This window comes from Cordyceps militaris (assembly GCF_000225605.1).
Source record: "Cordyceps militaris CM01 unplaced genomic scaffold CCM_S00005, whole genome shotgun sequence".
NCBI lineage: Eukaryota > Fungi > Ascomycota > Sordariomycetes > Hypocreales > Cordycipitaceae > Cordyceps > Cordyceps militaris.
In genome coordinates, this window is record NW_006271973.1 from 892202 (window position 1) to 920188 (window position 27987).

Here is a 27987-nt window from a genome sequence, read left to right on the forward strand (position 1 = left end):
TATTTTCGCCTTGCATTAGCATCCATCTACGTGTGGGAGATCATTCTGAGAATATACTTCACCGGGATTTGTTAGAAAGCAGACATCAATGTCCATTTGTATTATCGCTTCCGACATAATTGTAATTATTCGAGTACCACGTGGCAATAGGACTGTCCTTCCCCTCGTCATTCGCCCTCTGATATCTCGTGATGTATAGCATCATTGAAACCATGACCCATCGATGTCCTGCGTAGTCATCGTTGAGAATTAGTACAATATACAGGACGGAACTTGAGTCTTCGCCAAAGATTCATCCCGCCCACCCGTCCCCATCTCTCTCTATGTATAAAAATAATAATATGTGTCGCTCCAAAAACCATCGAAGCTCTTGCAAAACATCCCGAAAGATAAGAGGGTAAGAACCCGTACCCGAAGAACGCTGGCGCCAAATGCATCCTGTATAATTCTTGTTCTGCGAAACCTGAAGGCAGAAAAGGCCCAAAACGCCAGAAAGTAAGTTAAGAAAGAACACCGCCCGCTCTATCGCTTCAGAAAGTAGAGATGTTCGTTTTATGTGAAAGATGCGTGGTAGTCGTGGCTAGTCAGCCAAGCGCTGACGCTGTTGGTGCCACATGCATCAGACGACATTGCCCGCCATGCCCATGAACAGGGCGTGGACGGCGAGCGACAGGGTCCAGAAGCCCACCTTTTTGAAGCGCCGGACGCGCGAGTGGCGGTCTTCAATGTCCTGCGCAAAGGCCTCGTACGTCTCGGCGGACGCGTCGTCCATCAGACCGCAGTCGAACAAGGTCCAGGCGCCGTCGAAGTCGCTGACGCGCTTGACGATGCGGCACGCAATGGGAATGTATGTCTTTTTGGCGTTGATGTAGGCTACAATGGGGCGGACTAGCGCCTGGTTGACATATGACATGTCCTTGGTGAATAAGGGCATCGCGGCCTTGACGTCGTTGAGGTGGATCCGGAGATCCATGATGAAGAAGCGCCGGTCTTCGTCGCCTGGAGCCGAGGCCGCGGTCTTGATATCCTCTTCTGCTGGTGGCGGGGCCGTGGCGGCTTCTGATATGTGACCCGACTGAACCAGTAGGGGCTGATAGTCCTCCTCAACCGTGTCGCGAAGGAATCGGTTTCTGTTGGCCACGACGACGTCTTCGAGTTGGTCGTAAAAATCGGCCATGACCTTAGTAATGCTCTCATCATTGTCCGCGGGGAATATGACGTCAGCGACGATATCTACGTCGCCCTCGTAGATCCATCCAAAAGGGCCCTCCACACCACGATTTAAATGGTCAATTTTGAGCCCATCGATCCTGAGGCGGCTCGACTTCTTCCAGGCCTTGGTTTCATCAGCGTCCATGGGTCCGCCCGGATAATGATTGGACGGGATACCATGAACTTGACGAGGGTGTATTGTAAAGAGAGACCCGTCAAACGATCCGGACACGTGTGTCGCGGCTAAAAAATCATAAAAGAGCCACTGCTTCCGCAACTGTGGTAACTCGCAAGAATAGATGCTCACAGAAAAGGGCCGGAAGCCGTTTGGCTGGTGTATGGTTACCAGCAAATCTTCAAGCTTAAACGACTCAATCTCGAAATCGCCGGCTTGATGCTCGTGTCTGTACGAATAAGGGTCCACAGGTACAACTGGCCATCGTACAGATGTGCGATCGACCACACCTCGGACGCCGTTGACCTCCACGTCTTTCAGTAGACCCTTTCCGTTCCACCAATTTAGGAAGGAGAGCGTTACATTGACATTGGCAATCGTCACGTCAAATTGGGTGTAGTTGCCGTCATCTTCCATGTCTTCGGAATCAGTATGTTGTGCTTGACGACCAGCGGCGGCCGCAGCTGCTTCATCATATGATCCCTTGCTGACGGACGACTCGACTTGTCCTGGACGACGAGAAACAAAGACATTGCGGAACGCAATGACTCCATCTCCCCATTTGGGAACAATGGCCGATTCGAACACCACGGTGACACCTGCTGACTGCGTCAAGTAGTCTCCGATCCATTTCGCGAGGGTTTCTACAAATCATTAGTACAGGAGGAAATAGAGTAGAGTGAGAGGCACGGCTCACCTTGAGCAAAGACGGTGTTAATAGACAGGATGAGGAGGGAGAAAAACGTTGTAGTCCCGACCAGGATCCAAACTAAATGGCCAAATAAGAACCAGGAGACGAATGCTCCCCATTCATCCGCGTTCCACGGTCGCATGCTTCTAATGGACATCCATTTGAAGCGTACCCTTAAGCGTTCCCAGAAGCCGTTCGCTGCAGCCAGTAGCTCCTCCTTCGTCGGTCGATGGGGCATCTTTGGCAAATGTAGATACTTGGATACAGAGGCAGCTAATGATTCAGCTTGACTCTCTATCTTGGAGGAATCCTCTGTGCTTGAGATGCTTTCAGGCGTCTCGCCATTGCTCTTCGTTTGTTCTGGCTTTCCTGCTTTGTTTGTCGCCTCATTTGCTCGTACTTGTTTCTGATCGGATATACTGCTGCTGTAGGACCGCTTTGACAGCATCCATACTGTAGGAGGGTATCGGCCGTTGCAGGTGTATCGGTTCGGAGCGGGCGAAAGTACAGCAACGCCGACCGGGGGTCCCCGTGATTTTCGACTTCTGCTATTCTGCCTACCGTATTGCTTCGGTGCAAGAAAAGATGCAGCACGTAGAGGTAGTGAAAATGGAAGAGTCTCATATTGTCTAGAGATTTTTGATGGGTGAAAAGCCAGTTGTCGGAATGCTCCTAGACCTGTTGCAGGGGCAGATGGCAGTCCAGCCACGCCAAAGCGACCCCAGGCGAGCCACGACGGAATATATCTTGGCATTTTACCGTATCATGACGCTCGAAGGCGAATAGTAGGACGCCGTAGTGTGCGAAGCGATGATTCTGGTCTCGAAACTTGAATGCGAGAGCACTCCAAGTTGGACCAGTACCAGGTCCCAAATCCCAAATCGAGCATTTCCATGACGCGCGATAGTACCGGCGCCGCTTTAACAACAAACTGAACAAGCAACTCCCAGTGCTAACATGGCCTCGTCGCCTTAGAAAAGCGAGGGAGCTAGACCATATAAGGCACACTTGGCTAGTCCAATCGATAAGTCGGAGGAGCCCACTAGAAATTTTGGCAAGCCTGTGTGGAAAAGATTATCAGCAATCGTGTAAGGACCTATTTTACCCACTACAAATTTCAAACTGACGAATATACTATTTTTGACGGACTCGGATACGGCACCTTGCTGTCAAATCAAGCCAATCGTTACATAAGACTACTTGCTAAATTACAATTCGCAAACAACCCATCATGCCCGCGCCAACCGCCTTGAAGCAGCCGGACGAAGCCCCGCTTCCCTTTGAAGCCAGCGTTGTCGAGCAAGGTATGTCACAATGTCCGAAGCGCGGATAGTTGCAGCGCTAACCCTGTACTTATAAGGTGAAGATGAATTTATCCTCGATGCTTCCGAAGCTGTGACTAGCGAGGGAGAGTTCATGGCTCCCCAAGATTTCTCGGGCGATGTATCCATGGCTATCGACGAAGAGGGCCGACCTCGATTTGCGCCCGCCAAGGATATCGTATGTTACTGCCTGGAACACTTGGAGAATTATAGCTAACTTTTCTAGGACCCTGTAACACGAGTTGAAACTCGCAAAGTCCCGATCCCACCGCACCGAATGACACCGCTCAAACAGAACTGGGCCACCATCTACCCTCCTCTGGTCGAACACCTCAAGCTCCAGTGCCGAATGAATGTGAAGCGCAAGATGGTAGAACTAAGGACTTCCAAACACACCACCGACTCTGGTGCTCTACAAAAGGGAGAAGACTTCGTCAAAGCGTTTACATTGGGATTTGATGTCGACGATGCCATTGCCCTGCTGCGTCTGGATGACCTCTACATTGAGACGTTCGAGATCAAGGACGTACGGACCATGCACGGGGATAGTCAGGCTCGTGCTATCGGTCGAATTGCGGGCAAGGATGGCAAGACCAAGTTTGCTATCGAGAACGCTAGCCGTACGCGAGTCGTCTTGGCTGACTCTAAAATTCACATTTTGGGAGGCTTCAAGAACATTCACATGGCTCGTGAATCTATCGTTAGCCTTATTCTTGGAAAGCCCCCCGGCAAGGTGTACGGCAACCTGCGCACCGTGGCGGCGCGCATGAAGGAGCGATTCTAAGAAAAACAACACATTTAGCATGGGATACATTTGGTAGCAGCGATTCAACGGGCGTTCTGGAGTGTGGAGCATTTATCAATAAAAGATCTAGACGAGACGATAGACGGATGACATGAATACACCATTTTGATTATATCCTGGGAGAGCCAGTCGTTCTTGGCGCCGTAGGTTGTCGGGCTGGCTAGGAGTAAACTGAATCATGCTGATGCCGTTGAGTGGTAAATGTTACGTGACGGACAAATATGCAGCGCTATTGATAGCAACGGAAATACAGGTACCTACCTTTAGGCACTGGTATCAAAGATGGAGAAAAAGCACTTTTCTACCTAAAAGGGCCGATGCCGCGAGCGATTTTCTGCACTGTGTGACCAAGCCAGGACCACAGTAGACTTGACCATGAGGGGAGCCATCTTCGCCGTGATTGGAAAGGCTTACAGCGAGTTGATTCAACCCAATGACTGCGCAAATACGCTTTGATGGAAGGACCGTAGCCTCCTTGGCTTGAGGGGCCCTGTCTGGTGGATGGTTGCAAGCAGCGACATCGCCAAGTGGCTTGTCTGGTGGAAGCGTCCATCCACCTTCTGCCAACTGGTGGCATTGCAGCTAACAGGTATTATTAACTACCTAGGTACTAAGGTAGAGGTACTGAGGTGGCCCCGCTCTTTTGTTAACACTGATGAAACTGAGCCAAAGCCCACCAAACGACTGGCGAAACTGGTCGCCCAGTTGAGAACAAAGAGGGGGGAAATAACTAGGTAATTACGGAAAGATACAATGAATTATGAAGATGAAGGAGAAAAATAACCTAAGAAAGTGACAATGACAACGAAGATAACAATATATTACTACCTATCTACCTTACCAGCGGTTTATCCTTGTCCCTGGTGCACGGTAACACTGCTGGTTGCACCTCCTAAGGCTGGCTTTACTCCAGCTACGCGTTGCCCCTCTCTGGCCCCTCCATCTGGCTGATAAACAGCTTCCTGGCGTTGTTGAATTCTTTTCCTTCCAACATCTACCGCCCATCTTTTATACCTATTCCTCAGATTCATAGAATTGATCTCTATTAATCTCATCTCACGGTTCGTTCTTTTTTTATTTGACGCCCGTCGGTTCTTCCTTGAAATCCCACCATGGTACCCGTTGCACATCGTTCACTGCCCCGCCATACGAGCTTGTCCTGAGCTCGCAAGACTCTGCTGTTGAGGCATATTTCCAAATAGCTTCTTCGCAGAGCGCAACGGGCTCTATAGTACCTCATAACAACAAAATATATTTGCCATAGCTGTTCTGGTACAGGCTAGCTTTATACGCTTTCTGCAGTGCCGAGACACTGTCGACGTTCTCCCCATTTCGTCCCATCGCGGGGTCCTCTTGAAGCATCCCACCAAACAAACTACTAACCATCTCCCACTTCTCTAGAACAACATCACAACCAATTTCCACCGTCAAGATGGCCATCACCAAGGTTCACGCTCGTTCCGTTTACGATTCTCGTGGTAACCCCACCGTCGAGGTCGATCTCGTCACTGAGACCGGCCTGCACCGTGCCATCGTCCCCTCTGGCGCCTCTACCGGTTCGTCCCGACCACCCCTCCTCCTTTTGCGACTCAACGTTGTAACCGATTATCACAGGCCAGCATGAGGCTGTCGAACTCCGCGATGGTGACAAGTCTAAGTGGGCTGGCAAGGGTGTTTCCCAGGCTGTCGCCAACGTCAACACCGTCATTGGCCCTGCTCTGATCAAAGAGAACATTGATGTCAAGGACCAGTCCAAGGTCGACGAGTTCCTTAAGTCTCTCGACGGCACTGACAACAAGGGCAAGCTCGGCGCCAACGCCATCCTTGGTGTCTCCCTGGCTGTCGCCAAGGCGGGTGCCGCTGAGAAGGTAAAGTCACCCTCCGGCGAAACTGGCTTTGAAGACAAGATCGGAGATTTGGCTAACATGATACCAGGGTGTCCCGCTCTACGCTCATATCTCCGACCTCGCTGGTACCAAGAAGCCCTATGTTCTCCCTGTTCCTTTCATGAACGTCGTGAACGGCGGGTATGTGGATAAATAAAAACATCATTTTCAAGGTTGCTAATCGCTTTGTAGCTCCCACGCCGGTGGCCGCCTTGCATTCCAGGAGTTCATGATCGTTCCCTCGTACGTGTTTCCAGTCTGTACAGCTGCAGCAATCCAAACTAACTTGATCGCAGTCAGGCTGCTAGCTTCACCGAGGCTATGCGTCAGGGTGCTGAGGTTTACCAGAAGCTCAAGTCTCTCGCTAAGAAGAAGTACGGCCAATCTGCCGGCAACGTTGGTGACGAGGGAGGTGTCGCTCCCGATATTCAGACTGCCGACGAGGCTCTCGACCTTATCATGGAAGCCATCGAACAGGCTGGCTACACCGACAAGATCAAGATCGCCATGGACGTCGCGTCCAGCGAGTTCTACAAGACCGAGGAGAAGAAGTACGATCTCGACTTCAAGAACCCCGAAAGCGACCCCACCAAGTGGCTCACCTACGAGCAGCTCGCTGCTCTCTACGCTGACCTCTGCAAGAAGTACCCCATTGTCTCCATCGAGGACCCCTTCGCTGAGGACGACTGGGAGGCCTGGAGCTACTTCTACAAGACTCAGGACATCCAGATTGTCGGTGATGACCTGACTGTCACCAACCCTCTCCGCATCAAGAAGGCCATCGAGCTCAAGGCTTGCAATGCCCTCCTCCTCAAGGTCAACCAGATTGGTACCCTGACCGAGTCTATCCAAGCCGCTAAGGACTCTTATGCCGCCGGTTGGGGTGTCATGGTCTCGCACCGTTCTGGCGAGACCGAGGACGTCACCATTGCTGACATTGTTGTTGGTATCCGCGCTGGCGAGATCAAGACTGGTGCCCCCTGCCGCTCTGAGCGTCTGGCTAAGCTTAACCAGATTCTGCGTATTGAGGAGGAGCTTGGCGACCTGGCCGTCTACGCTGGTGCCAACTTCCGCAACTCTGTTAACCAGTAAATATGTTGCACAATGTTCTCGACGTGACGGGTAACTACTACTTACGGAGACAAATAAAAAGAAACAAGTGATTAATAAGTAAACGGACCATATATGAGTCCTATATATGGGCAAAATAAAGCAAATTTCCTGAAAAATCCATTTTCTCGTGTCATAATAAACGAGTTGCTGGCGTCTGTTGGGCTGCGCTGTCGAGCGGGTTCCATATTATTCTTAGTGGGCCCACCACCTACCTTGGTGCCCAAGTGCCGTAGGCAGCGTCACCACAGCAACAGGCCGGCCAGGCACAAATATCTCATGAAAACACATATAAAACATGATCACAGTGCGCATTGCTGGCTACCACATACTCCCTTGAGTGCTAGTTACACTAACCTTGACAACAAAATCGACGCCAGAATCGCGGTTAAGTTCTTGCGCGCATCACGATGGCGCCCTCGGAAGAGCTCATCAACTTCGACGTGATCGAAGGCCAAAAGGAAAACATTCAGTCACTTCCTGGAGGTCGCTCAGCCAAAAAACTTCATGCGCTGTATTCGCCTACGGCGCTGCAGGGCCTCTCGACACCAACCCCTCCCAGCGCCAAAAATGTCAACGACTGCATCCGTGCGGAGTACGAGGCAGAGGTGCAGAATATCTCCGAATCTGACGACCCCCTAGATGTTTATGACCGATATGTGCGCTGGACGCTGGACGCGTACCCCTCTGCACAAGCGACACCCCAATCGCAGCTTCACACACTGCTCGAACGAGCGACAAAAGCATTTATCGGCTCTCCACAATATAAGAATGACCCACGTTATCTGAAGCTCTGGCTGCACTATATTCAGTTCTTCGCGGATTCGCCGCGCGAGACATACATGTTCCTATCCCGTCACGGTATTGGTGAGGGCCTCGCCCTATTTTACGAAGAATACGCTGCGTGGCTGGAAAGCGCAGGCCGGTGGGCTCAGAGCGAGGAGGTGTACAAGCTAGGAATTGAGCGTGAAGCGCGCCCTGTCCAAAGATTACTCCGCAAATTCAAGGAATTCGAGGAGAGACAGGCACAAACTCCAGAAGCGGCCGATGTTCCCTCTTCACCGGCTCTGCCTAGCATTCGCCCGGCGCTGGCTGCAAAGGTCGACCCATTTGCCGCCGCTGCCGCTGCTGCCCGCGCGGACCCCCAGGCAACGCGTCCAACCGGCACTGCAGGCGGCTCCTCAAAGCCAGCCAAATCGAAGTTGTCCATTTTCTCAGACACAGAAGCCAAGCCCTCTGCGCTGTCCTCGAGGGAGGAAGGCTCCAAGGGCTGGGAGACTATCGGATCACTTGCGGACCGCAAAAAGGAGAACACAATGGAAGCGCGGCCTTGGGTCGGTGAGACTCTAAAGGCTGGTGGTAAGAAACCTGTCGCTACAGCAAGGATGGCGGTGTTTAGAGACACGGTAAGTTTTCCTTCTACTACACCCCCCTGTGCCTTCCTCCCATTGATGGCCTATTAGGACTAATGTATTGGTTGAATGTGTACTTCCTGAACGCAGTCTCTTGCTCAGATACAAAATATAGTTGTTCTTCCATCAAAACATCAAGTAACAGTACATCCGCAAACGGGGAAGAAGGAGTATATTTTCGTCGACCTTGCTGCGATTTACCCTACGCCAGACGACCCTGGCACGGAAGTCAGTTTTGAGGAGATCATGGCAGCCACTCGTGGCTGGCTAGATTGTGCATGGGAAGACGAAAAGGTGGATGAGCGTCCCGGCGAAATTGCAATGCAGCTGGAAGCGATTGAGGAGATCAGCAAGTTGGCTATTCACAGGGATACTGTCATGTACGACGAAAATGGCGTGATGCTGCAACACTCAAATGTGCCCAAACCTAGCAAGAAGAAGAAGTTCATGGAAGTAAACGAGACACAGATCAGTGAGTGATATGTGAGCCCAACACTGATGAAGTCACGCTAACGATAGCACAGTCAAGGCCAAGTTGGATTCCCCCTCAAGACCAAAGATAAAGAAACGGAACACGTCAGAACCGACGATGACGCTGCACACAAGAGCGGCTACGGACGATATATATGACATTTTCAATGCCCCCATCAAACCCATCCCGGAAAATCTTAATGAGAGTGCCGATGAATACGAGTATGAATCAGATGGCGAGTACACTACCGATGCGGAAAGTACCGTGGCGACTCGTATCATTGAACCCAGCGAGAATGGAGATGAAGAGATGACTGATGTCAAGAGTTTGAGCGAATGGTCAGACTTTTCAACTCGCAAGCATGCTCCAGATACCAACGGCGAAAGCAACTATGCGTCTGATGCCACCAATACTCATAACGAAATTGTCACCTCACAACATCTGGACCCAACAACAAACGAAGAAATGGTGGATGAAGTCGATGGGCAACATGCTACTGAAAACTCACCTCCACAGACCAGGACAGTCTTTGTTCCTATCCCGCCTGAGGATTGGGAGCCTCCTACTCGTCCGTATAGAGATGCGGCCGAGGTGGCCAACAACAGACTACCCTTTATGACGCCCATCACGGAGCGAACCGAGGTATCTCTTGATCTCGAAGAAGACTACGAGAACCGCGTCGACCACTTTAAAACTCCATGCAGACGCGAAAACTACCAAGCTACCGGCCCCTTTCATACTGACTTGGAGTTTCTCAGTAGCCCGCTGAGAGAAATCGTTGAGGATGATTTTCCGGTTCCCAAAATCTCTACCACACTCAGAAACAATTTTACACCCCTTTCAGAAAAGACAGCCAAACCTCTGCCCAGAAAAGGTCCTATCATCAAGGACGTCATGTGCAATCCCATGGATGAGAATGTTCGCAAGGAAATCCTGGCTAATATCCAACCCCCCTTGAGCTCCTACTCTGGATTTTATGACCAGCGACACGATCAGTCTGAACGCAGTGGTGCTATCCGCAAGTTCATCAAGGCGCTCAACAGCAAGCCAGGCAAATCAAACGGCGAACGAGGCGCTTCACTTCCGCCACAGGTGGTGCTTGATTTTGCCAATGTTGAGGCGTCCTATACGCTGAAGAGAGAGCTTGGGGCTGGCGCATTTGCCCCTGTCTATCTCGTTTGCAACTCGAACCCAGAGGACGCAGCCGGTGACGAGAATGCGGCCGCTGTCATGGGCAAAAGCACGCTTGCCGTCAGCAAGCGTGCAGGCCTGGAAGCTTTGAAAATGGAGAGTCCCCCAAGCCCGTGGGAGTTTTACATGATGCGTCTTTCGCATAGTCGTCTGGGACCCCAGCACCGCGTCTCCGCGTCTCTCTCGCACGCCCATGAGCTGCACCTCTACCGAGATGAGGCATTCTTGTTTCTTCCCTATCATCCTAATGGTACTCTGCTCGACGTGGTCAACTACTTTCGTACAGAATCCTCTGGCGTAATGGATGAGCTGCTGGCCATGTTCTTCACCATTGAGCTCTTCCGGACCGTTGAAGGTCTCCACGCCAAGCAGCTATGCCACGGTGATCTCAAGGCCGACAACTGTCTGCTCCGTCTGGACGAGCTCTCCAGCAACTCGCTTCTGGCCAACAAGTGGCGTGCCGATGGCGGCGGCGGTTGGGCCGCGCGAGGCGTTACATTGATTGACTTTGGCCGCGGTATCGACATGCGCGCCTTTGTACCGCACGTTGAATTCTTTGCTGACTGGAAGACGACTGACCAGGACTGCTCAGAGATGAGGGAAGCGAGGCCGTGGACGTGGCAGATTGACTACTATGGCCTCGCAAGCACCATTCACTGTTTCCTCTACGGCAAATACATTGAGACAGTGCGCTGCGATAGCGGCGGCATCGGCAAGGGTCGCAAGTACAGAATCCGTGAGGGCCTCAAGCGTTACTGGCAAACGGACATTTGGAGCGACTGCTTCGAAGTACTGCTCAACCCTTCCTCATTCGTTGCTGGCGAGGAGGGAGGCGCCATGCCCGTCCTCAAATCGATGAAGAGGGTGCGAGAGCGCATGCAGACGTGGTTGGAAACGAATAGCGACCGGGGGGTCGGACTCAAGGGCCTGATCGTCAAGCTGGAGAACTACGTCAAACTAAGAAAGTAGTCACCAGGCTGCTACAAGCATAGTATGGAGTTTGGTTGGGGCATCTCTCTTGTTTTACACTAGTATGCTGTACTTGGAGCTGAGTAACTGATTAGGGCATTTGCGTTCATGATACCACATTATTCTGTATTTGATTGTTGATGAGGGAAAGACAGAGTAGGATACTTATAGACCTTGAACACACAACTCACATTGCATCTCTCTACTCGCCCCCACCTTGAATTCTAGTCATGCAAATTTCTTGACAGAGGAGTACCAGTTGACATGCAGTACAGTCTCGTCAGACATGAGGGTGCTACCGCTCTCTCGTACTTTCTCTCATTCAGTCGCTCTCATCGTCGGTATCAGCAACCCTCTTCTTCTTCGCCGCCGTTGGCTTTTTGCCACTGGCTTTGGCGCTCTTCTTGTCCACTTGGTCCTGTATCCGCTGCCGTTCAGCTGTGCCACGCTCCTTGAGCTCTTTCTCTAGCGCAGCGAACTCGTCACTATCGGCATCCATGCCGATGAGGCTCTCGAGGAGCTTGATCTCGTCGGCCCAGACCTGCTTGTCCTCGATGCTCTTGCCCTTGGCGTCCTTTTTGTCAATGGGCGTCTCGAGGACCATGGGCAGGCCGCAAAAGGCGTCTTCGTTCATGACGCTGTGGAAGGCGCGTAAGCCGAGAAAGCCTGTACCAATATTGGCGTGTAAATCTCGGTTCGAGGCAAAGGGGGCCTTGCTGTCGTTCACTGTCATGTGTGATGTCAGTAGATCGGGAGCAAAAATGAGGTATTGGTACACGTGCGGTGGAATGCTTTTAGGTACTTGATCCCAACAATCTTCTTGAAATTGTCTAGCGTTTTGCCGAATGCTTCTGGCGTGCGCAGGTCATGACCGGCGGCGAAGGCATGGCATGTATCGATGCATACACCGACGCGGGACTTGTCGTCTACCAGGGCTATGATATCCCGCAGGTCCTCCCAGGTTGAGCCAATGACGTTGCCACTACCAGCCATGTTCTCTAGCACAGTGATGACGCTGGTCGTGGCCTTGTGCGATTTGTTGAGCTGGGCCCCGATGCGGCCAATGGCGGCCTCGCGGTTGTCGCCAAGCGTGGAACCTGGGTGGAAGTTGTAGAGCTTGATGCCTAGCTGCTCGCAACGTGCTAGGTCATCGACAAAGGCGTTATACGCCTGCGCCGCTTTGGCTGGATCTGACTGCGCCAGGTTAATGAGGTACGAGCCGTGCGGGAGGGCGTGTTCGGCAGCTTTGTAGCCATGGTGCGAGCAGCCGCTCACGAACAAGTCCTTGGCCTCGGACGCAATGGGTGGATTGTCCCATTTGCGCTGCGATTTGAGGAAGAGCGCAAACGCGTTGGCGCCAATATGCACGGCATTGGCGACGGAGTTGTTGACGCCTGAAGGGCAAGTTTAGTCTGCTGCTCGTCGCTATTGATATCCATATTGAAGAATAGGTGGCATACCACCAGCTGCGCTCACATGAGCGCCAATGTACATTGCTTTCTTCAGTGACGAGACTGCGGTGCGGTCTGACAGCGGCATCGTGTCTTCTCCCCCTTTGGCTATCCTGCGCTTTTTGGGCTGCGGCGTTGTGGCTGTTGACTTCGTATTTAGAGGACTCTCGTTTGCGGCTTTGCGTTTCGAGACAGGTTTGGCTGCGAGATTGGCTGCTGCCAACTTGAGCGACCCCAGAGCTTTGCTGGTGGCTGATGGCTTCTTCGCTGGCTTATCGTCTTCTCCCTTATAGCTCACAGCTGGTTTTTTCCGTGGCGAGGAACGCGGCATCTTTTATCTGGAAACGTTGATGGTTAGTGGGAGAGGATGCCACCCAAGGCTCTGTCATTCGTAGGTTCTCGTAGGTTGGCTAGTGGCGCGACTCGCACGCGCAGCTCCCAGCGATCCTCACGCGGTGTCATGTGACACCACTTTATATTGTGAAAAACTCAACACTTTACCACAAGCAACGAAGTCAGTCAAACGGCGCCCAAGCAATCAGAAGAAGGTAAAGTTGCAGTTTGACAGTCCGCATGACCAGCGCTATGGGTTTGCCAACACGTTAACAGGGAGAGAACTTTCAAAATTGCCACAGCTTCCCCCCAGCTCTCCCCCCAGCTCTATAGCATCTCTTCAAATCCGAAATCAAGTGCCGTGAATTTAACAAGCTGTCTGTAGCTACTATTTAGCTAACAATCTCCATTTCGCTTACACGTCCCGGAACAAAGTGGTCTTTGTACATTTCCCAGAGGCTTTCCAACTCCTGAACATATAGCTCATGGTAGTGATCGATTTCGTCAGTTGTGGGCTGATGACCGGGGGCTGAATGTATTATAATAGGCTTGCCGATAACGACGTTGACAGGTCTACGATAAGGCATGAGACCGACATCGTAGTTAAGGAGGCCGCGTCCATGAAGGGCTGGTAGAGTGAACTTGAAAACTTTAAGGGTAAACATTTGAAGTTTGTGCACAAGAGGGTGGGTTTTCGGGCTGAGCTGATCGTAAATATCGTTCTCGCCAAAGCCAATCACGGGAACAAGGTCAGCACCGCTACGAAGCGCCATCTTGACGAAGCCCTTGCGCCCTTTGAGGATCAAACGAAGAGTACCGGGCTGCGCCTCAAGAGACTCGCGAGCGCCTCCAATGACAATGGTAACAGCACGACCCTGACCATCGTTCTTAGGGCCGCCCTGGCTCAAAATATTGCGGATGGATTCTTTTGAGACAGATCGAACACCCATGGCCAGAATCCAATCTCTGTAGAATGGAATGCGAAAGTTCGAGTCCAGAGTGAGAATGCTGTTGGTGATGCCAGGAAACTTTTCTCTGAAGCCGAGGGCATTTGTCGCGAAGGAACACCAAGCACCATGAGAAATGATACCGTGTGGGTGATAGCCGAGGATGAATCGCCTCTTTGGGTCGAGATCAAAGGTCTTGTGCAGGCGAATAGGGAAGTAACCGGCAAACAGCTTCCACAATGGCAACGAACGCAGATACTCTGAGCGATAAGCCAGTTTACCATCAACAGCGGCTGTGGAAAAGGTAAGGTGCAACAGATACGGTATCAATATTGGCCACATGAGAGGATTGGCGCAAGTAAACCAGAACATGGAGACCAAGACGACAATGGACATGCAGTGGAAGAGCACTGCCCCGGTTTGCAGACGCCGGCGCAAGGGCACTCGGAGAGGTGCGAAACGGATGCCACCAGCCTTCCAGGCATTCGCCTCGCTGTTACTGAGAGACCTTTCGCTTCTAAGAGCGGGATATTTCGTCCTAGTCGATCCGATACCATTCAAAACCAAAGTCGCGGCATCCACGTACGATTTCGAACCGCGTTTCGTAGTAGGTTCGCTGGTATCATTCGCCGGACCATTTATCTGTGTTGCACTTTGGCGGAAAACAAAGGATGCAGCGGCTTCATCAACCTGTTGCTTCAAGTCAGACCAATGCACACAACACAGGGCGGTCTCCCAGCAATCGACATACCGACACATCCTTGGTATCTAGTTTAGGCACAGTTTGAACCTTCTCAAAGCCTTCTGTTGCGTCTATTTGAATCCTGGCAGTTAGCAGAAGTTCCCAAATTGACACTCCTAGCGCTGGAAGTGACATCAACCGGACGGCGCTCCGTCCCTGTCGCATAGACGTAGCTGTCTAGAGCAGCGGGCCGGCAGCGCGGCTCATCGAAGATTCGCCCCAGCATCAAGAAAACATACCGCTCGGGGGCAAGCCCATTAATGCGCTCGCCATGGTTTTCTCAGGGCGAGTCTCACGTCGGACGTTGATTGAAACAGACAGATAATCGGTGTTATGGTCAGAAGGACGAGGGCAGACGCTAATACAGGCAGCGTCGAGGGAGGGGTGGCTGGTAGCGTCACACCACACAAGGCTGTACAGGAGGTGTGGCCCTGTCGATTCGTGCACAGCGTCCTAACGAGCCACGATGGGATATGTGCTCGAATAGGTATATATCCCGAGCGAGTGAGAGAGCAAGAGCGGCGAGGCTGCAAGTTTTCTCTCGCCCTCCTTGGACTCCTTCTAACTGCAGGCGCCGCCAGAGCTGGGTACGGGCGGCAATGACGTTGACTGCCGCTAAACTGGCACGTGAAATTGGTCGGTGCTGGCGAAAGGGTGCAAAAGCAAGCCACAGGAGCGGCAGCGGACACAACAAGCACGTGCAGACATGTCCAACACATCCCACCAAACTATACCACCTTCAACATTCTAGCTCGGTGGCGTGTAGTTTTCCAAAGCTTGGGATGGACCGCGCTCACGAAAACAAAAAGAAACGAAGGGATGTCCACAATTCCGCTATGGTCTGCCTGACTTGTCCTGTGGGAGTAAAATCGGAAAGATGGCAAGAGAAGTGTATAATACAACATATAGAAATAATCATCAAGAAACAGATATGCCTGGTTTGTTGTTCCTTAGCATTATGCAGGATCGCAACACAGACCAAAAATCAAGCCATCATCCTGTAACGCCATTTTCCCATTCTTAAAACGTCCCGTCTCCCTGCGCTTCATGACTGTCGGAAGTTAGGCCGGTCCAGTTGCTTTTTTCGCATGCACACCAATGGATACAGATAGGCAATCAACCAAAGAGCCTAGTTCAACTGCTGGTACCAGACTCGAGCTCTTCAACGCGGGTTTTGAGGGTATCCACCTCTTCGACTAAGCCCTTGATTTTCTCTTCGATGGACTGCATATATGCCCAGACACTTGGATCGCTCTGCGCAAACATGTTAGACTCTGCTGGGGATCTTGCGTGGTTGTAACCAGCCGACGCCGGGGGCCCTGGGAAACTAGGATGGGACGAGCCAGGCAATTTTGGTCTCTGCCCGAGAGGCGGTGACTGATGCCGCGCAGATTGTACTTGCTGGGTTTGCTGAGGCGATCGGGGGCGGCCAGGAACCGGTGGCTCGTGAGTGGGTAGTGCGGGACTCAGAGCCTTGGGACTTTCGGTCAAACTGTTCTGAGAGTACAAGCCTGTGTTCCCGCCGACTGTTGCAGCAGACGATATGCTGGTATTTCCAGTGCGGGCCGTGCCCATGCTATTAGGAACGGACGAAGCTGTGCTGTTGCTTGACTGGGTCTGGCTCGCATTGGGTGGGTATAGCCCACTTGCCATGTTAGCGGTAGGTCGAGGTCCTGATGGAGGGTATGAACGTGATTGCGCCGAGTATTGATCCGGCTGGTGACCAACAGCAGGAAGGCTTTGTCGACGCAGATCGTCCTCATCACCATGATCATAGGTCATGCCGGACATTGCAGAATCATCGCCTTCAGCCATGCTGCCATCCATTTCATCACCTTCGGCAAAGCTACCCAAGCTGAATCGTCGGCCTGCACAGCCGCCGGCTCCCTTTGCATGTCTTGCCAGTGCATCACCTCTGGCAAACTTGCGATCACACTTGGGGCAAATATGAGGCTTTTCTCCAGAGTGAAGTTTCCCATGGCGCTTGAGGTCGTGCAGACGACGGAAGCGCATTTGGCATTCGGTACACACATAAGGTTTTTCTTGGCTATGCGTGAGCAAATGACTCTTCAGGTTATGATGTCTCGTGAACTCGGTATTGCAGTAGGGACACCTGTGCTTTTTGGTGCCAGAAGATGTTGGCGAGTCTTGAACAGGTGATGGAATGGGGTAGGTCATCCCTCTGTGATTTTCACTGAGGTGAGGAGTATTGAAGGAGGAGCCGGGGTACGGCATGGAGCTGGTGGTGTGATGGCGCCCTTCCTGGCCTTCAATCTGCTCGGGAGACAGGTGCCCCCCTTCATCAACGTCCATGGGACCTGGGCTGGCAACAAGCTGTGGTACAGCAGAATTTGAAGTTTGGTCTGAGGCGTTATCAGGGACGCTCTCCTCCAGGCGAGCAGCACTATTAGCAGCAGCAGCGAGGGCGCTGGCCGCCTTGGCTGCTGGCTCCATGTCAGCGGTAGGCGCAAACTGGGGTGCGTCTGTTGGACGGCTCATTGATTCGATTCCGCCCGACATGAGTGAGGTAAGGACTTTATGACTCGGGTTGTCCGTTGTTGATAATGGTAGTATGGTATCGTCTCGTTTCTGTAGCTTTCTGCGTTGTAGGTCTTCTAGAGCTGCCGCGCCAGTCAATTGCACAAGGGAGTGAACGCTGCCCAAGGCAATGCGAACAGCTTTAGCAGGGGATTCGAAATGATTGGTTCGACCAGATGGAGAAGGCAAAGACGGATAAAGGTGTTCGCGCTGTCGCTTTGTGCCAGCCCGGGCGGCCGGATCAGAAGGGGGAGCGTCGGGTAGACGAGTCGTGGAGGGAGGCGCGGTAGAGGGATGAGCAGAAGTGGCGTCAATGTCGCCTCTAGTAGATGCCATAAGACTCGAATGCGAGAAAACAGTTCAGCGCAACAGAAAGAGGAAGCGCAGAAAGCATTCGAGTAACACACAAAGAGCGGAACATCAAGCGGGCATGTCGTCCGCCGTCTACCAGTAGTGCTGTTTTTTTTTGGCGAAGCGAAACGAACGTGTGGCTGATGAACGTGGCGAGAGCTGGAGGTGGATGATTAATTTTTTTCGGCCTACTTGTTGACTCGCGCACGGAATGCACGTGAGAGGCAAGGGCGAGGATGCTGTGGCGACACGTGCAAGCGTCGGCAAGCAAGACGAATTGTTGAGATAAAGTCGATGGGCGGACAATGGGAAGGAGACGTGGAACAAGTGGTCGGGTAGGTAGTTGGATGTAGGTGAAGAGCAATAATTAGTGACGATGGGGAGAGGAGGAGGAAGAGGCGACTTGTTACTGGGGCTGGGTGCTGGGCAAGGCCGCTAAGCAGGGCTGGCGACTGGGAAGCAGCTGGGGGGAACGGCTGGGGTGGGACGTCACTCTTGACATAACACAGCAACAAGCAAGCAGCATAGTAGTACTGGTACGGACTAGTACCTAGCAGTACGAAGCCCGACGACTTGGAGGGGCCGGGGTGCGAGGCTATGGTAATGTGTGTAACGATGACCTTTTGAAATAACTACAAGCACCTTGTGTACATACCTAGGTACCCAGGTATTCACTTACCAACGGTCCGGCTCTTGTTGGTCTAAGCGACGTTTTAATTGGCGGCCGCCTGCCAATGTCGGCGCCTAGGTACCTGGTAGTGTCCGTACCTAGGTACCTACCTACCTATGCGGCCGCTACGTTGCTACAAGAACAAAACGTTGTCAAAAGCGTTATTAACCATGGCTCTGTCGTTGAGGTCCAACGAGGTGCCAGAGCTTGATTGATCTTATGCCTGCTGCAAAGCAGACCCTGTGGCTGGCTGGGAGGTGGCGCCGTCATCGTCCAACTCTCACCAGCTCATCATGGGTACATACTCCCTTGCTGCCCTAGGTGTTGAGTTCTACAAGACAACTTGACACGTCCCCCGTTTGCTATGTCTTCACAGTAGTGACACTGTTAGGTTGCTATTAGTATGTCCATATTAGAGCACCTTTGGTTTTTTATAAGCCCTGTTAGACACCTGACAGCCAGTAACCGCCCTTCACTCGCGTACCTACCAGAGGTGAGGTAGGTTCCTGATATGGACTACAGGTACGCATTTGTACTGCAGGCGAAGCCAGTCCTGGCGAAACCCCGCCAACTGCCCATCCAGCCCCTCACGCCACTCGCTCACCACTATCACCAACCCACCCGGCAACACATGCTGACATGACTTTGTCGTCGTCAATGACACGTTTTTTTGCTCCATGGTTTTTTTTAGGCGGTGGACGACCGACTTGAGTCTCATGTGGCGCAAACAACTAACTGCATCGCTCCCTGACTATCTGTTGATCCACGGCTTCAAGAGAGCGACTCATACGCTAATACGCCCCAACAACAGCAGCCTTCTAGTTATTATTGTAAGACGCTTCTGGGAACATGTAAGAAGCATATGCAGACCAGCGACACCTCTACCTTGAACAAAACATGTTTGCGCTGATGCTGTCATCAGATTCCGCCGCGCGTCCAGCCCGAGGCGCAGTCAGTGGGCCAAACCAAACAACATCTGCGCTAACAGAGCAATATGTAGGCATATGCGCCGCCGACCCCAGTACCAGCAAATTGTGGACATGGTCAGTGTTCCTGGCTGTCGCTACAGTTGTGGCTGAGGACCTTGAACAAGCACGCAAGGCTGCCAACTCCAAACCACGCTCGCGAGGCTGGATGGCAAAAGTGTAACTAAAACACAAGCTTGGCGCATAGCCCTACTTGTGACAAGGTAACTGCAAAAAGATAGCTTGTACGAAGTGGTCAGGTGATGCCATGATTTCGTTATTCCTCTCCCTCTGCTTAATTAGATTCCTGGTTGACAAAACTCAGAACTAACTACGCCTTGGTGTCCGATTGTTCCTCGAATCAAGGACGGCATTAGTAACATCAACGGCACAAGTAACAAGGTAATAGTAAGGGCCGTACCACCGGCACTAGCAGGTAGTTATCCCGGACCCAATTCCTGCTTGGTCCACCACTTCGTGCAAGCAAACCCACAATCGTCATTGATCTTCAAACCAATGTTATGCTGATTATGTATCTCTGTTATGCCGTCGCATGATGTTCTATTGCCATCATGCGCAGGATTGTACTTCATGACTTGCGCCCTGCTACATCAATAGAGTTCAGCCCTTTCTTTTATCGCGTAGATAGCAGTTATCACATGAGCCTCGTTGATGTTGATGAGATGGCAGTCACTCTGACATATGCAGCCGCGCTACTCGATGAGTAATTACTATTTCATGTTTTCCCCTCAACCGCCGGGCACAGCCGCTGAACGGCCAACCATGCTGTACACCCCGCGAGATGCTATACTGGGTATTGAATAACGCAGTAGTTTGTAACTAGCGTCAGTTGCTACAGTTTGTTGTTATCCAAGTCTTGGACTCCCAGTCATGTATCCAAAACATGGTGGTAGCTGATGACGTAGTGGATATGTGCCCCATTGTAGTGTGCCTAGGAGGTACCTAGGTACCTACCTGGTGGTCAGCTTATTACAGCCAGCCACAACCAGGTTTTTAATAACTACCTAGTATACCAACTTGTTAATAACCACTGGCTGCTACATACAGACAGTTCTTATCTGAGCTAGTTAGATTCGCACTCTCTGCCATTTCCCGGGTTTTGTTAACTAATTGTCTACCACAAAGCGCAAAGTTGTCAACCACTTTGGCGACGTGTTTTTGGCTACAAATTAGTTGACACAACATCAACTAAAACTATATGTAGATTATTGATTATATAAAAGTCATAGAATTATAGAGAGGGTGCTCCTACTCTATACTCAATTCCCTATATATGAGTGCTAGCTATTCTACTGCACTTAGTATTATTCGCGCCTGTGTTCCTCTATTAAGTGTTTTCCTCTGCTACTGCTAAGCTGTAAATCAGTAAACATACCTATTGTTGGTGTGATGGACAAATAACTACCTAGTAAAGGCCCATTTCCCGTTGTAACTTGGCAGCTTGAGTACCCCCTAATACTACCAGACCCCCCAAAAGCTACCGACAATGACGCGTTAAAGAAGTTCATCCTTGACGAGTCCCCCCCACCAGATCGGCAGGCGAAAAATTGCCGACTGTTTGCGGACTGAGGACCAATGACATGTTATGCATGACCTACCATGAAGCAGAAAACGAAGACAAAACAGCAATATAACGCTTGCTGAGCTTGGCGCGAAACGTCCTCATCAAAATCAGCTTGAAACGGAACCAGTCGTCGCGCCAAATCCTTAAAGACGCCCAAGAATAACCAGCTCCCCGTGAGAAACTTCAGACAGAACGCATACAATCTCTAGGTGGCGATGTTGTTGATGTGTATCCCTGGCTGATTCCAACGGTCGCTGAGATCACAGAAACAGATATCGGGAGCGACAAGGGAGAAATCGAGTCAACTTGGTTACTCGTGAACCGTCCGTTTGTGGACTCAAAACGCGGTTAATTCTCACTAGACTGAATAGCTTTTCAAGACGACCCTGTATACGTGATAGTATACAAATCCATTCAAAGGAGATGCGTAAAGATGGCTCAATGGCTTGATGGCTGTCTGCCGCGCAGCCATCCCGAAAAGCGTGCAGCGTTTACTTAGTATTAGGCATGCAGAGTATCAATCGAGGCTATGATACTGAAATTATATAAATAGACGAAGATAAACCATGCTGCATTGTGGTTATCATTTCTGCTTATTTTGCTCAGCGTAATGAATTTGGGTATTAGATGCAACATTTTCAGGGGCCATGTGGTTGAAGAAATTCGATACGAAGCACTTCTGATGTCTTGGGTACGGAGTCTGGACCGTCCAATTTCAGACTGAGAACATTGGCGCCAAGAACATCAATGCCCCTCGCCGCCGAGGAAGAACCTCAAAGCGAGAAATCTTTACGGTCAACGCGGCAGACCGTTGAGGTGGCGTATTCCAAGGTGGTGGACAGGACTAGTTATGGCAATGAGCATAGAGACTGTTTAAGCCTTTTATTATATTTCTGATTGATCGTCCAACATGTACCTACCTACTAGTTACTGCTGCTCTGGCGGATGGAATACCGGGGCTGTTTCAGACTGTTGGACAGGGATGAGCCTAAGCCTATTTTATCGATAGTTCCATTTTACGAGGACCGGCCATTGAACTGGGGTATTGATTAATGCGACTCGTTTTTTTATTGTGAGGAGGAATAACGAAAGCGGTAAAGGCATCGAGAAACAAGCAGTATATATGTTCTTTTTTCTTTCAATTTATCGGTTTATCAATGGAATAAACCGCTTATGACAAACTACAGTCACATTACCATGGGACCCATTTGTTGGCAACGCTGGCTTATCCTCACACCCTCCTCCGTCAAGCGCTATTTGATTGCCCGTGGTAGACGCGGTCTAGTGCCAGGAACAAGAGCCTTTTAAATCACGGGCCCACTACATCGTCCGACTCGTCCCGTTTTTTGCAGCGGCATCACACAAGGGCTGTTTCCAGTTCGCTAAACTACTCGGTCAATGCGACCCCGGATTTTTGTGTTCAATGCTCGCCGCATTGTCGCTGCCTCGTTGGAGGAGGCTTTCCTGTGTGACAATATTTCGTCGTGGAATTGTCCGGCGGCGGCTATCGAAGCTGCTGGTGTGCGACCTTGAAGGCTGCCAAGATACCTATGTAGGTTGGTAACGAACAAATACCGTGTCGGCCAGAGAAGTGAGGAACATGTCCGAGGTCACAGCACCAGACAAATAGGGATGCCGCTCCTTACTCCTAGGTTGGTGAGCAGTAATAATAGCGAATACTTTCAACAAGGTAAGCGTTTGTTGGAAGCGTCTAAGAATTCGTTCTAGTTGGCTTTTGTTTATCGAGGGCTATCAACAGTGCCAGCTGGTATGTATTTGGGGACGCGCCATACGAGTTTGATGAACCAAAAGGATTGTACCTAATACGGAGGGAGTAACTAGGTATTTACTGCCTGAAACGTCGTAGCCTGGACCTAAAATAGCCAAAAGAGCACGTTTTTTTGCAACGCTGCAATTAACAGGTACTGAATTAACGGACCAGTGGTTAATCTCCCAGGCACAACGCTTGCACGCACACACCCCCTTCGCACCCTTGCGTGGGCCGGCTAGAGTGCCCCTTTGACAGACTATCACTACCGCTGGTTGGTCGACAGGCTCTGTTGTGCAGTATGCTAACTAATAAAGTCATTCATGAGTCTCCGTAACGATGTTCGTACATACCCCTGTGCCTGGTCTGGCCACCATATTGAACCTTCCCTAGGTGACCCCCCGACCCCCCCCGACCCCCCAGCAACTGCTGGACCTCCTCCTTTTCCGTCTCCATTACTTCTGACGATTCCCTTCACCTTTCTGCACCTTCGTCGCGCCGTCAACTTCTTCCAACTGAGAGTTCTTGCTCTCTATCACACTCCTTTAACCCGGCTCGCTCGGTCCGCCTGCGCTCTTTCGTTCAATCCCTTCGCTTACGAACCCTATATTTACCCGATTATCGTCAAACTCCTTTTTAGGTGTGTAGGCCTCTGGCTGGTGTGCCATCATATGACCGGGTGGTGTTGAACGCAACGTCTCGAGTTCGCTGACTACTTGTCGCTTGCTGCCCCTATCACTCCGACACAGAAGTTATGCGACTATTCCATAGCGCCAATCCGCCGAGTCGGCCGCCAGACTTCTCACTACAGATACTGACGTTCTCCTTAGTAGGCATTCTTCCGTTATTATGAAGACTTTCGTCCAGCTGGCCCTCGTGGTCACCCTCGCCGCAACGGCCACTGCTTCGTCTCATCACCATGGCCATCGCCATTTGCACGCCAAGAAAGATGCCACCAAAGTCGACAAGCGTGAGCAGGCCGACGTTGTGGTCAAGGTCGTTGCGGGCCCTACCGAAACTGTCTACAAGCTCGGCGACAAGCTCGTCAACGCCGACGAGGCTAAGAAGGGCCTTGATAGCGGCGACTATGTCGTCGTAGGCGAGTCGACGCCGACCTACACGCCTCCTCCGGTTCCTTCCACCACCAAGGACGTTGGCGCGCAATTTATCGAATCCAAGTCGACCACTACCACCACCACCCCGCCTCCTCCGCCCCCGACCACCACGTCCACCCCGCCGCCTCCTCCTCCTAGCTCTACCGCTCAGGCTCCTATCGCCATCGCTGCCTCTAGCAGTGACAAAGATGACAGCAGCAGTTCCTCGGGCAGTGAGGATGTCGAGTTCCCCAGTGGCAAAGTCAAGTGTAGTGAGTTTCCCTCCAAGTACGGTGCTGTCGCCGTTCCCTGGATGGGACTTGGTGGCTGGGTAGGTGCCCAGAAGGTCTCCGACTACCCCAACGCTCTGAGCTTCGACAACATCGTCGAGGCCATTGCTGGTCAAGGCTGCACCCCGGGTGACATGTGCTCGTACGCGTGCAAGCCTGGTTACCAGAAGAGTCAGTGGCCCGCCTCCCAGGGTGCTACAGGGCAGTCCGTTGGCGGCGTCTACTGCAACTCAAACGGTTACCTGGAGCTTACTCGCCCCAGCGTCAAGCAACTTTGCACTGCCGGCGAGGGCGGCGTATTCATCAAGAACGATCTCGACGATGTTGTTGCCACCTGCCGCACGAACTACCCCGGCAACGAGAATATGAACATCCCCACTGTTGCTGAAGCTGGCCAGACTGTTCCTCTCACCAACCCCAGCCAGTCTGGATACTACCAGTGGAAGAACATGAAAACTTCGGCCCAGTACTATATCAACCCCAAGGGCGTTGCTGCCAAGGATGGCTGTATCTGGAAGAGCCCTACCTCTCCCGATGACCGTGGCAACTGGGCTGCCGCCATTGCTGGTGTCGGTATGGCTGACGACGGTATCACCTATATTTCTCTCTTCCTGAACAAGCCCACCTCCTCGGCTAAGCCTGATTTTAACATGGAGATCATTGGCGGCAACAGCAAATGCGGTTACCATAATGGCCAGTGGATTGGCGGCACCGACGGTTGTACCGTAAGTATTTTTCCATTGTTGCCACTTGGTTTCTCATTCTGATCGCGAATCACAGACCGGTCTGGCTAAGGGCCAGACTGCCACCATCCGCTACTACTAGGCGCTGCCGTCTAGCCCTGCAACACCATAATCGCTATTTCTCCTTGGATCTTCATGTCAATATTCTTTTCGGTTGTAGCACCACTAGAGGGCTGAATCATACTCGAGGGACGAAGCCTGTCTATGACTTTGGATGCAATTGTGTTTGGACTACCTTGTGTTTGATGCTCACGGGCTCGTTGCCATAAATGATGTAGGATTGGGGGACACAACGGTGCCATTTTTGGATATACTGCGCTGTGATCATTGGCTATACTCTATTTAATCACGGGCGGCGTTGTTGAATGGCTCTTACTTTCTGACCCGTTTTTCCACATTCTGATTCCTTGAGCATCTCTGCTGTTCATGCCGTGTGAACTGCGCAAGACTCCTGTGGGTTGGTTTAGGTCTGGAGGTACGATGGTTTTTTTCTGCTTGCTACCTAGTTATTCTTGCAATGGATTTCATCTTAGTAATTACCATGCTCTGTGTCACTGACCGTTTAGTCATCATCGGCCTTCTGCCCTCTCGACCATGGTACGTTGGTCGCTCTGTTGTAGTTACTTTGTGGTCTATCATTGGCGAAGTCATTGAATTAATTGGTAACTAACCAGACGCTACAATTTAACAGGGAGCGCGGCTTCGTTCTATAAAAAACGTTCAAATCCAGACTTATTCGATCCCCTCGAACTAAACATTTACGCTTCAACGCTGTGTTTTCCAGTCTTACTCACTTTTGGTACAGTGCTTCTAGAACTCCATTGGTACGGCTGTGCCCGCCTCTCTAGCTCGCCGCAGTTCGTTGCTCCTCTCTTCATTCACCTCTTTGAGACGCTGCTCCACGTCCTCACGGATGCCGCCTAGATCGGGGGGGATGGCTTGCATCTGCACGCTTGGTGCGGCCTGGACGAAACGCAGCTGCTCGGTAACGTGCTGGAGGATGTCCTGCAAGCGCTTCTGCGAGTTACGATTGACACGAGGCTCGCCGAGGATCTGCTCTAGCGTTGGGAAAAGTGTATCCTGGCGGAATTGTTCGCGCCAGGGCACGTGTTGCGGCAGCGTTGAGTTGATCTTGTCGTCGCAGCCTATGGCAATCGATGTCTCGTAGGCCCATGCGCGGGCGACGTTACGCGGCGTGTAGCCGCCACCCCCAAACAGGATGAGGGGCAGGTTGTACTTTTTGCAAAACTCGACGCAGGCACCGTGGCCCTGAACCTGCAGGTTGAAGCGGCCGAGGCGGTCGCCGGCCAGTGAGTCGGCCCCGCATTGCAGGGCAATGGCGCCAGGACGGAACTTTTCGACGATGCGGCCAATGATCGAGTTGAATAGCCACTCGTACTGCTCGTCGGTGATGCCGTCGTTGAGGGGTACGTTGACGGCGTGGTGCGCGCCGGGATTATGCTCGCTCTTAGGTCCATTATCGTCGAGCGCGCCTGTGCCAGGGAAGAAGTTGTTGGGGTCGTACTTGTGGAAGGAGACAGTCATGACGCGGTCAGTCGAGAAGAACGCCTCCTCGACACCGTCACCGTGGTGGACGTCAATGTCAATGTAGAGGACGCGCGGGTAGTAGCGTAGGAGCTGGAGGATGGCGATAACAATGTCGTTGATGTAGCAGAAGCCCGAGGCCTCGGCCTTTTTCGCGTGGTGCAGGCCGCCGCCCCAGGCAATGGCAATGTCAGACTGCTTAGAGCAGAGCTTGCGCGCGCCGTCGAGCGCGCCGCCCGCCGACATGGAGCAGTAATCGTAGAGACCATCAAAGAGCGGGCAGTCGGAGCCGCCGAGGTTGAATTTGAGATCTGGGTTTTGGTTCTCGAGATCGCGCGGGACTGGCTCTGGGAGGACCGTGCCGAGGAAATCCAGGTAGTCGGTCGAGTGGAACGTGGCCAGCTCCTCGTACGTGGCGGCGCGCGAGACGTAGTTGTCCATGGCGAATGACATGCCGTACGAGTAAATGAGGGACTTGGAGAGGGTGAGGCGCCAGGGCTTCATTGGGTGTGTCATGCCAAAGTGATGCTTCTCCATGTCGGGATTGCAGTGAAAGGAGACGTTGTAGCCCTTTGGTCGCGTGATGCCAGATTCTTCCGCCATACGCTTGCATTTGTTGTAGAACTTTGCGTTGTCCATATCACTAGCCAGGCCGAGCGGCGATTCATACTCTTGGACAATGTCATGGTCGACATCTTGCTTGTGGGGGAGGTAGTTGGGCTTCGGGACGCGAAACTTGTATGCATCCATGGCTGCAGGCCTGATGGCAACGTTCCAGAACCACCAAATGAGGGGCCACTGGTTACACGTTATGACTGCGCTCCTGTAGATGTAAGTTCAGTCAAGTGCCGTCGTTGCGGCCGCCTGTTCGGCTGTTGAGGTCTTGGTCTCGGTCAGAGGTTTGACCTGCAGCCAGGGTGAAAGAAGACGAGACAAGGCGCGGATGGACGCAGCTTTTTGAGAGTATACGGGGCTGATAATAAATCAAGGTCATTATTGGGCTCGCAGTCGTTCGTAATAGTGCGGTCGCGAATAGCAATGAAGTTGCTTGCATCAGTTAAGGTTATGACGAACGAAGAAGCGGCGGTGGGTTCTTATTGGGGACAGCCTAGGCCTAATTTGAATAGGTACCTATACTAAGGTAGGCACTGTGCCTACCTACCTACCTAGGTAGAGGTACCTAACGTACCTTATTTTTCCGCGGCTCCGACCTCCCGCATTTCCCTATCCCCCATCCCATCTCCATCCAGAGAGCCCTGCGAACTGCAGACTGATGCAGTCACTCTTCATCGCATCCAACAAAAAGACGACGCTGGCCCCGAGTTCATCCTTCATTTTTGAATCACAAGCAAGAGATAGTCTGTCTGAGGTAAGTCGCTCCCTTTTCTCACAATGATCCGCTCCTGCACGCGCCTGCTTTCCTTGTCCTTGTGCCGCCGGCCACCTTTGGCAGTGCACTTGCGTTGCTCGTGACAACCGCTCCAGTTCGCTCGCCACTTACGCTGAGTCGCACATTTTGGCCAATTGTCACGCCTGACATTGCACATGTATGGCTTCTAATACTGGCCCAAAAGCCCTTCATCTATTATTTACGCATTACCCCTCCATGCCAATCTCAGTCAGTGGATTCCGCTCGCTAGCCATAATTTAGCTGCAGAGTGGCTCCATGTCATCCTCATCCCAGCCCACCTGTCGTCAATCTGCTTTTCCTTGGCCTACC

General features: G+C 51.9%; 9 protein-coding genes across 9 annotated transcripts; 4 read left to right on the forward strand and 5 right to left on the reverse strand.

The window, feature by feature from the left end:
• Positions 1-619: 619 nt before the first annotated feature.
• Positions 620-2832, reverse strand: CCM_06657 (Mitochondrial distribution and morphology protein family; the record flags this gene model as incomplete). Its single annotated transcript, XM_006671798.1, has 2 exons — positions 620-2031; positions 2085-2832. 2 exons carry the CDS (start codon positions 2830-2832, stop codon positions 620-622), a joined length of 2160 nt encoding a protein of 719 aa, XP_006671861.1.
• A 477-nt stretch (positions 2833-3309) lies between these two features.
• CCM_06658 (pre-rRNA-processing protein) lies at positions 3310-4184 on the forward strand (the record flags this gene model as incomplete). Its single annotated transcript, XM_006671799.1, has 3 exons — positions 3310-3382; positions 3439-3578; positions 3627-4184. The coding sequence occupies 3 exons, from the start codon at positions 3310-3312 to the stop codon at positions 4182-4184; spliced, it is 771 nt and encodes a 256-aa protein (XP_006671862.1).
• Positions 4185-5637: 1453 nt separating this feature from the next.
• On the forward strand, positions 5638-7183 carry CCM_06659 (enolase; the record flags this gene model as incomplete). The annotated part of the gene is made up of 5 exons (XM_006671800.1): positions 5638-5761; positions 5820-6073; positions 6141-6232; positions 6284-6334; positions 6388-7183. The coding sequence occupies 5 exons, from the start codon at positions 5638-5640 to the stop codon at positions 7181-7183; spliced, it is 1317 nt and encodes a 438-aa protein (XP_006671863.1).
• Positions 7184-7611: 428 nt separating this feature from the next.
• On the forward strand, positions 7612-11245 carry CCM_06660 (checkpoint protein kinase (SldA), putative; the record flags this gene model as incomplete). Its single annotated transcript, XM_006671801.1, has 3 exons — positions 7612-8607; positions 8704-9085; positions 9138-11245. The coding sequence occupies 3 exons, from the start codon at positions 7612-7614 to the stop codon at positions 11243-11245; spliced, it is 3486 nt and encodes a 1161-aa protein (XP_006671864.1).
• Positions 11246-11567: 322 nt separating this feature from the next.
• Positions 11568-12784, reverse strand: CCM_06661 (DNA-(apurinic or apyrimidinic site) lyase; the record flags this gene model as incomplete). Its single annotated transcript, XM_006671802.1, has 3 exons — positions 11568-11971; positions 12022-12639; positions 12706-12784. 3 exons carry the CDS (start codon positions 12782-12784, stop codon positions 11568-11570), a joined length of 1101 nt encoding a protein of 366 aa, XP_006671865.1.
• A 637-nt stretch (positions 12785-13421) lies between these two features.
• On the reverse strand, positions 13422-14991 carry CCM_06662 (diacylglycerol O-acyltransferase 2A; the record flags this gene model as incomplete). Its single annotated transcript, XM_006671803.1, has 3 exons — positions 13422-14666; positions 14728-14789; positions 14958-14991. 3 exons carry the CDS (start codon positions 14989-14991, stop codon positions 13422-13424), a joined length of 1341 nt encoding a protein of 446 aa, XP_006671866.1.
• Positions 14992-15852: 861 nt separating this feature from the next.
• On the reverse strand, positions 15853-17238 carry CCM_06663 (Zinc finger domain-containing protein, C2H2-type; the record flags this gene model as incomplete). Its single annotated transcript, XM_006671804.1, has 1 exon — positions 15853-17238. The coding sequence occupies one exon, from the start codon at positions 17236-17238 to the stop codon at positions 15853-15855; it is 1386 nt and encodes a 461-aa protein (XP_006671867.1).
• Positions 17239-22225: 4987 nt separating this feature from the next.
• On the forward strand, positions 22226-24804 carry CCM_06664 (SUN domain-containing protein; the record flags this gene model as incomplete). The annotated part of the gene is made up of 4 exons (XM_006671805.1): positions 22226-22348; positions 22854-22894; positions 23429-24704; positions 24760-24804. 4 exons carry the CDS (start codon positions 22226-22228, stop codon positions 24802-24804), a joined length of 1485 nt encoding a protein of 494 aa, XP_006671868.1.
• Positions 24805-25532: 728 nt separating this feature from the next.
• CCM_06665 (histone deacetylase phd1) lies at positions 25533-27602 on the reverse strand (the record flags this gene model as incomplete). Its single annotated transcript, XM_006671806.1, has 2 exons — positions 25533-27090; positions 27532-27602. 2 exons carry the CDS (start codon positions 27600-27602, stop codon positions 25533-25535), a joined length of 1629 nt encoding a protein of 542 aa, XP_006671869.1.
• Between the last annotated feature and the right edge of the window lie 385 nt (positions 27603-27987).